A 9,304-nucleotide genomic window follows, 5' to 3' on the forward strand; every position below is an offset into this window, starting at 1 on the left:
CGGTTGCATAAGCCCGCTTTAATGCTTTTTTAAAAGCAGAAGGGCGGGCTAAAAAACCACGGCGCGGATCACCCACCCTGTATGTCAAATCTCGACTTCCTTGGTGCTGGGGGATATAATTTAATCCAGGCGTAAAAAAATGGACCGCTAAATGTTTTGACGAGTGTACTTCGGCAAAACCTACTTAGAAATGTTTAAAAAGTGTACTTACCAGAAACTTTAAAGCCATTGCTTGACAATGCCGGGGCCACCTACAAGTAGAAAAAGAGGTTCGTAATAATTATTTCGCTTTACTTGAGGAGGCGCACTCTTTTGTGTCTGAACAATATTAATTCCACGCCAAATTCTGTCCCTCACAATTGCTGTGGTAAATTTACAATTCAGTCGTTAGTTAGTGAACAGCGCGAGCGAAGGTTTTCTAGAGTTGTGGCAACCATGTTACGGTGTATTTCCTGGTATATCTCCTGCAATTTCGGTTATTTCTCGCCTATTTCGGATTATTTCAGGGTATTTCGCGGTATTTCGCTGTATTTCGCGACTATGTCACCGACTATTTCGCGTATTTCGGGTCATTCGTCGGAACTGAAGAGTCTTCTTTAATGTTTCCAAACGGGCGGGCGAGCCAGTCGAGCGCCTCGCCCGGCACAGTCTGTCTCTCTCCCTCACATCTGCGTCCAAATGGGTGGGACAGAGACAGACTGTGCCGGGCAAGGCGCTCGCCTGGCTTGCCCGGCCGATTGGAAACACTAGTCTTCTTCTTCAGTGAAGACGATATCGCACAGCGCAGAACAACTTTCTAGAAGTCTTTGGCAACTTTTAAGAGACAGCTCTTTCCTTGACTATCCATGGGCGAAATAGCTACCTAGCTTCATGACCCTCTCGAGGCTACAAAAGTGGGCAAAAATTGACCTTGCAGATTTTCTTCTCATACATTACATTACTATTCTATAAAAACGCCTTTGCAATTCCAGATTTTTGATCCACCCTATTGATTGTGCACTGGAACAGAAATCGGGCCCCGAACCAAAATGTACCCACCCATCTCGTAAAACTGGAAACCATATTTTGTTGTGAAACTTTTTTACAAGTATTTCAAACGTGATATCAATTAACAAACAACTAAAATACTTGCCCTTACAAGTGAGATCGTTTGCAAAGGCACTTTTGAAATGGTCAGAGACTTGAAAAGCACTTGGCGAAAAAAATGCCTCAAAAATGGTCACAGCTCCTCACCTGAAAAGCGATTACCCCCACAAGGGCTAGAGTTACAGCTACTCCGTTCATGATGAATACCTCGATGCCTGCTGACATGTTCGTTGAGGTGGTGCCCCCTATTTAAACTACTTGCTTCCTACTGTACTGTCAAAGTACGCGTCCCTTACCCACCACGTCAAGTGCAGCAACTGGCATTACTGCTTTGTCACAACACAAACACGAGAGCCACACTGGTTTCTGTGAATTTTCAGTAAGAAAGGTTTGGTAACAGCGAGCCGTACCTGTGTTGGCAATAAGCACAGAGAGTAGCCATAAAAGACAGAAAAGACCACATACGCAAGGTGTTAAAACTTCCAATATACTCCTAACAGTACCTCTATGTTTGCTGGAACCACGTTTAGGGTAGCAGGCTAAGGGATATCTTGATTTGACCCGCAGCACACAAGTTTTCGACCCATGGGGTCCGAGATCTTGACGCGTAAGTTCAAAATATGAACCAAAATGGTCGATATTTTAAAATTGTCAGAGAAAGATTATTTTGAACATTTTTTCCGGATGAACTCAACGCAGGAAAAAGAAAAAACCAGAACACTGTCGACCCTTTCCGACTCCCCACTTGGGCCCTAGACGCCTCCGCTTCGCTTTGGATAATTCAGGCCTTTGCCGAACGGAAAGTGTTACCCGCAGTTGCCCGATTTGAGTGTCGTTTCCGCATAATACAACATTGCTGCTACCGAATATTAGGTGAAATGAACACAAAATCGACTTAAATCGAACTGACCCAACGGACGACTATTAAGTGTGAATTCAGATTAATAAGAAAGTGCACATGAGGCCACCGACTTAATTTTGAAAAAACTTTTCGCGCATTTGTAGGGTGAGGATATTTATCTGAACGCGGAGCACGTCTATAATTTTGCGGAATCACAAAGCGTAAGAGTTTTGAGCGTTGTAGAAAATAAAAAAAATATGTGTTAATTCTTCAGAGTTTAAAGGGACAAAACCAGCCTGAGGGTAGTGTTTCGCAGGCAAGCTCCAAATAATGAAGATATTTCGAGTTTTGTTATGCTTTTTTCTTCTGTATTGCGACCGAGGGGGCAATAACTCCCTTTTGATGTGTGCTCATGATTTCCAAAACACTTGATTCTCAGTGATTACCAGTAATTCCCGTCCACTTATATCCATTTCTTAGGTTTTCTAGAGGCAGAAAACGCTTAATTCGACTACTTTGTATTAATTTCATTAGTTTCCCACTTAGTTTAAACGATTTCTGTTGATTTCGAATTATTTTTATACTGATGATTCCCAGGCAGATGTACACAGGATTCTGAGAGTTATGGCCCCCTCGACAACGACAAGGAGCCCCATCGGAGGAAAGGGTGTGGGCCACGGACGGGACGGAGTTTTCCGGAAGGAGTTGTATAAAAAACCGTCGATGGCAAACACATTTTCATCGTAGGTTAGTTGCTGTTCATGCTATTGAGATATGCTTTAAATACCGCCCCCCCCCTCCCCCCTCCGGCCTGACTGCTGCCACTCTTCTGAGCGTTGTTGGGGTTTGGTGACTAACGACTGCAGCAGCTCATCAGCAAGAAGCTAAACTTCCACTTTCTAAGTGACCTGGGCCTCCGTCAACAACCCGCTCCTCTCGTGTCAACCGGAGACGAAAGATCAGCAGACCCGTCAGGACAGCTGGCTATAATTCTAGTTGTTTTTTTTTTTACTTCGTAATCCTCGCGGTAATACCGCGTAATACGGCCGTAATACCACGTAATAACGGAGGGTAGGGCAGTGTGTAACAGACCTCCGTATTTCGAATATGGAACGTCCGGGACCAAATGTCAATGTTCATATTATGTGTTCTGAATAACTAAGGTCGTTTGCAATCGAGAACGCCTTGGTTGGGGAGCTGTAACGGCGTAAAGATACTTGGTTTCACCATAACAAAACGTATGGACAAATAAATTTAGATCCTTTTCGCCGACGTTGTTTGCATTTCCTCCTTTTTTCGCACGTCTGTCGTGAGAGAGCATTAACTTCATGCATACGCGGCTATTTTCGTCTGATTCGGTTCACGACTTTACAATGGTGGCGTGTGTAGAATGGCTTTACTTTCTTTGCTTTACGTCTTGCCTATCTCTCGACAGATTTGTGTCAAAATAGCAAACAAAAAGTGGTTCTTGCCGAACCTCTACCGCTTTAAACTGTGGAGGGCAAATTAAATTGGGAAATATGCTGCATTTGTCAAGACAACAGTGGAAAGAAAGTAGCGCGTCCAGCAGGAAATCCAAATGTTTCGCAAAGATACGTCGGCTACGACTTATTTGCTAGCAATGTAGAAGTCTTGCGAAGCAAAAATTCAGACCATCTTTTCCCTTGTAAGCGAACAGCTAACAACTACGACGAAGAAGGTGGGGTCAAAGAAACTCTGATTAGGAACAAGGCTAAATGGCATAAAAAGTGCCTTATTAATTATACAACAAGGTTTTCCCTGGAAGATTTATGTGAGCGTACTTCAGAAAACACAGAGGACGTGATGGACCCGCGGCCGGCGAATGATCGAACTCGTTCCTCGTCTGTTGCAATTAGATTGGAGTTAGATCGTCTCGGCACGTCTAAACGTTGTCTATCGCTAGACGTCTAAGATTGTAGATGGGATGGGATAAGAGTTAGATCATCTCGACACGTCTACACTGTGTCTAGTGCTAGACGTCTAAGTACATAGACAGGTTAGACAAGAAATAGATCGTCTCGGGTCGTCTGTTTATCGACGAAACCTAGTCGTAGATGTCAACAGATGTATATTAGACCTCTTTTAATCATCTAAGTCTAGTCGTCTAAAAACTTAGACGTCCTCTTTATATTGTTTCTGATTTCGTTCACTTTGGACTTAGAGTAGTTTTGGCGCTGGTGAGGGCGTTGTGCGCATGCGCGAACTTGTAATGCACATAAATACAAGGAATTGGATTTATTCAGTGTGTTTGTACGACGTCAACACTTTCAATTATCATGAGCAATCGTTTTGAGTTTGTTTGGAACGTGGGGAAGTCGCTGTTTTCCGTAAAATGACAAATGAAATCTGAGGTTATGTTGGCCTTTCACCAGCTTTGTCAAATAAATCAACTGAAGGGGGTCTTCCCCGATAGGAAGCCTTTACAAGGTCTTTAATCTATCCGGGAAGGTGTTCTGAGCGAGACTCATTATACATGGGAGTGGGATTCGAAAAATCCACTATTTTTGGCGTACACGGGCATTGGTTTAAGAGAAAAAAATACTTTATTGAAATATCTCATACTCACCATAAATGGGATTAGGAAGTGAGATGGATAACATCAAATGAGTTCAGAAAAAGGTAATTGAAGACATCTTTCAACAATTGGTATTTTAACTTTTTGGTTTTGAAATTTCATTACATGAAATGGTAATGAAATTTCAGTACAACAAGTTTTAAAATTTAAGATTTGCGTAATGAAAAATTAAAAGCTAGTAATGAAATTTAAGTACGATATTGTTTGCATAATTCAGGACCTGCACTGCAATTTCATTATCTGTGTAAGGAAATTCCCAGTGAAATTTAACATCGCATATTTTGTCCTTCGTTAGTATCTTTGCTATTGTGATTCCCGGAGCACTTCAACCAACACCAAATTGGTTTAAGTTTGTAAAAATTGACTGTGCTTTACACCCGTGCAGATGGCACACAAATACGGGGAGCTGGGCGCCGGACGGTGGATGTGCTCGCGTTTTAAGTGCTGAGCGAGAGCCAATTTAAGACTAATGTGAAATATTGAATATTGACAAAAAATGAAAAACAAATGTGCAGGTACATCAGGGAGACGCTGCTCTATCAGACCATCAATAGTTCGGATAGGAAATTTAAAAAATTTAATAGATATTTGACACGTAAAAGAAACGTATCAGTTACTTGATCGATGCGCCATCTGGTGGCAAATAGTGGAAGTGCGCTTGACCGCGACAGTATCGGTGCAGGGTAATGTTGTTGCGAAAATAACTACGCTTTTCCGCTTGCGATTATATTAATGTTCTTGATTTTCTATGATACTAGAGGCCACAGAGATGTACATAACTTAACTAATGCTATTCGAATTTTATCATCCTGCTCCGAATTTTCAGTACCAAACTGAAGTTTCATAACGCAGCTCTGAATTGTCAGTAGCATACTGACATTTCATTACGCAGCTCTGAGTCTTCAGAACCGTACTGACATTTCATTACCTAGTTCTGAATCTTCAGTACGAAAACTGACATTTCATTAACCAATTCTAAATTTTCATAACATTGTCTTGAAATATCAAAACAATTCTGAATTTTCAGTTCAAACATGAAATTTCATTACAATTCTGAAAATTCAGTTAATTTTGGGTTTGAAATTTCAAAACATTTTTAACAGTGCAGAGTATTTATTCAGACGAAGGTCTGAGTCTGAAATTCAGACAAGAAAATTTAGTTTAGTCCCGGGAGCACACCTGTAGGATCAGGCAGGTAGCCGTCGGTGACCCCTCAGTCTTGTCGTCGTGGCCGTGTGGTCAAGGATGAAAGATTACCCATCCAAAGGTCCGAGGTTCGACTCCGGGTAGGTAGGTAAGGTACAATAACAAATTCCTATCTAATTACTTAGAATACAATTCAACTTAAAGAAGAAGGCAAAGAGCGTCAAGAAAACTTCATTTTAAATGAAGATCTGCCATTCAGACTAAGATAACTGAAAATTCATACTATAAATTCATACTAACAAATTCAGACAAAACAGTCTGAATTTTGAGACGTTTAGTATGTAATTTTGCTTTCCACCCATTTGTCTGAATTTTCAGACTTTTTTTGAACAGTGTCAGCTATGGGGATTGCGCATCCTCTGACCAACCAACTTCTGACTACAGAACCTCTTTGACTTAGCTGAAATGGATGCTAATGAACTACCCATGCTTAAATTGACATTCTTTTATATAACATAAGTATTCTCTGTCATATATGTGTATGTAAAAGATGTAATTGTTCCGCTAACTTTGGGTTGTTTTGCTTATCCAAAAGCACTATAATATGCTGATCATGAAAAAAAAATTAGACAGTTACTTTATTTACATTTCTGTGACAAGGTACTGTAACAGGTAGAGGGGTATTTGGAATGAAAGTCCAGAGTCTTTTAAGAGCGATGTATTCACATCAAACGCTGGTCACAGTGTGGCGCCAAGTCAAAGCTGGCGCCTGCTTTTATAGGGCAATGGAAGGCAGAACATAAAGAAGAACGTAAAGGTTCAAGAAGAACTTAAAGAAGAACGTATTGGGTGGCGACGTAGTTTTGGGGTCTGCCGACTCTCGACTAGACCATGGACAGGACTCAGATGACTTTATAGTTCTCAATATTTATAATTAGCCATTACCCTACACTATACATTCCTTTTTTTTTATTATTGAAATGTTCTGCCAACCCTTACTCCTTTTACACTTAGTTTTATACAGAGAAATAATTGTCTTTGGTTTTTGGAATTGGAATTCCCTTCTTTCAAAAGTCTTGAAGCTCAACCAATTTACACTTTGTGATTAATTTACTTTAGCAATGAATTTAGGTAGACCTGTAAGGAAATTTCCTGCAAGATTCAAATTCTCTCAACACAACCCAATGTGCTTGCCTCGGCTGTCCAGACCTTGGCATTATAGATTCAATGAATTCAAACAAAATAAAATAACGACGCGTCCGGCGAACAAAGCCACATCTGCGGAGTGCACGGTAACAAAGCCACATCTGCGAAGCGCCCGGTAAGAAAGACGCATCTCCATAAGAGATCCTACACAGATGCGTCTTTCTTACCGGGCGCTTCGCAGATGTGGCTTTGTTACCGTGCACTCCGCAGATGTGGCTTTGTTCGCCGGACGCGTCGATAAAGTCTTTGACCACTGACAACTCCTGTTGCCTGAGTCTCACAGCTTTTCATGTTGCACTCCCATCCCTCGCCTGCACGAGTCGTGAAGATCTCAAACATTACTAGGCTGCTCTCTGGGTCTTAGCCAAAATGCAAGAATTAAAACGCTTGATGACAGGAGCTCTCGAAGTTGTTGGTTGAAGTTCTCTGGTAGTTGATGACTTTGGTTGATGATCTTGCTGCTTTCTGGTAGCGGTATGAAGTAGGCGTTGCACCCGTCTGTTGACTCTGGATGATGATTTACTGAAATAGAAAAAGACAAAATGCCTTTGCATAGTTTAACTTCATCAACACAGCAACCTTCTCAAGGTAAGGCCAGTCCCTTGGTGTTGTCCTGACTAGCTTATTTCCTATCTAAAACACCACTGAGTATATCTAAGAAACACTTAATTAAGTGTTAATTACTGAAATACTTAGCTTTTATTTTTGTGATTCAGATGAATCAATCCGTGATGATTCATGATGCTCCGTTGCTGGAGATACTGGACTGCGTCTGATTTCCATGGTGAGTCGTCTGCTTCGAGTCTTGATCGTCAGTTGTCTTGTTTTGAATGGCGCTCTTCTGCTTTGAATGACTTCTCATCTCTATCCAGCCTCTCTCGGGTAGGGCACGTTGTGCAGTGCATGTGGTCTGAGGTGTCAGTTTCGGGCCACGAGTACCCAAAAGTCAGGGGTTCGTCTCCCCCAGTGGACATCACGTGTTAAGAGTTTGGAGAGAGTTTTCCGGCGGGGGTATATCCCCCGCCAACGGTCCTTCCTAGAAGGTGTAACATCTTCGGATTCCAAGCAAGTGATGATCATACGAAGGTTGACTGTTCAATCCGCCGGGGCCGCATTGTATGTTGTGCCCCGGCTAATGCCCTTCCTAGAGGGTGGACCAAGAACAGTTAACTTGGAGAAGTTGTCACAGTGTCCCAATCTTTTGTCTTCTATATTTTCCATGATTTCTTGCTGAATTTCTCATCATTTCCTCTTTTTTTTTTGGGGGGGGGGGTTTCTCTTCTTGCCCTCTGATTGTGGTTCTAACGAGCTTCTGTCCCTGACGGGGTGAGGCGGTGGCTCTGTGGTATCGTGCCGGCCTGTGGTCCGGAGGGTTTGAGTTCGAATCCTCGCTGGGTCGTGACTTGCTTGGATTCCGGAAATGTTGCACTGGTAAAGTAGTCAAATTTATCTACGTCTACGTCGTTGTTGCCAAATCATTCACTTCTTCTCCTATCTCTCTGAGGTGTTTTAATGATCACGAGTCGTTTAGTTTAATAATTGAAAGTTCTGTAATATATCTTAGCATAGTATGTAATTTAAATCCTCTCACCATTTTATCTCAGTATCATTAGAAATAATATGGCTCTAGAAAAATATAGTCAATGTAAGAGAATTATAAATCTCGTTCTGATTTTGAACGGCTTATCCTACACTAAGTTGAGTTGCGACTATGGCTCTAATATTGTTCGGTCCCTTGCAAGTATATTGCTATTGAAAAAATTAGTTGTGAGTGTAAGAAACCTTTTAAGATGCCTTTTTGTAAGATAAAATGACTTCTAGTCGTTTTACGACTGAACACCATTATTTTGTGATCCGATGAAAAATTTGTAAAATTGCAATTTGATAAAAGTTATCAAATTTTTGGTACAATCCAAGATTTAGATTCCTCTTGCAAAATTAAAAAGGAAATGTATTATGCTCAGAGCCGATCAGAGTCGACATGGCAAAGTTAATAGAACCCAAAGGGGTAAAAGTGTTGCCAAAACGACCAAATTGTCAATTTGGAGGGGAGTAACTCTAAATTGAACGTACGAAGGGTGCGTTTCGTTCGTCTCGACGAGGTACGACACGGGCGAAAACTGCCGTCAGAATTGACCTCCGACGCACCGTTTGGCCGCCAGAGGCGATTTAACACTTTATTGAACATTTGAACATAACTCTGCCATTTTGATTCCGATCATCTTTTTGGGCATAAAACATTTTCGTTTTCTTTTGTCAAGATGAACCCGTAAAAATAGTTACCTTTGCACATTTCTCCTAAACCACTACCCCCGCCCCTCCAGCTTACGTAAGCAAACACGTGAACCATTCCAAATATCACTTTCGTTCCTTCTCATCGGACACTCGCGAAACTTCGCAGGCTAAGTTCCACAACTCTAAAACTAAAA

The 9,304-nt window shown here is 41.6% G+C and overlaps 1 protein-coding gene across 1 annotated transcript in view; it reads right to left on the bottom strand.

The window, feature by feature from the left end:
• Positions 1–1,368, bottom strand: part of LOC113211197 (mannan endo-1,4-beta-mannosidase-like) — a 6,099-nt gene extending 4,731 nt beyond the window's left edge. Inside the window, exons 1-2 of the mRNA XM_026429504.2 lie at positions 1,234–1,368; positions 212–251 (exon numbers count right to left, since the gene is read on the bottom strand). Coding sequence (XP_026285289.2) covers positions 212–251; positions 1,234–1,311 — 118 coding nt within the window. The 5' untranslated portion in view covers positions 1,312–1,368. The remainder of the gene's footprint in view (positions 1–211; positions 252–1,233) is intronic.
• Between the last annotated feature and the right edge of the window lie 7,936 nt (positions 1,369–9,304).

The sequence above is a fragment of the Frankliniella occidentalis genome, unplaced genomic scaffold (genome assembly GCF_000697945.3).
Source record: "Frankliniella occidentalis isolate FOCC.00 unplaced genomic scaffold, Focc_3.1 Scaffold197, whole genome shotgun sequence".
Taxonomy (NCBI): Eukaryota; Metazoa; Arthropoda; class Insecta; order Thysanoptera; family Thripidae; genus Frankliniella; species Frankliniella occidentalis.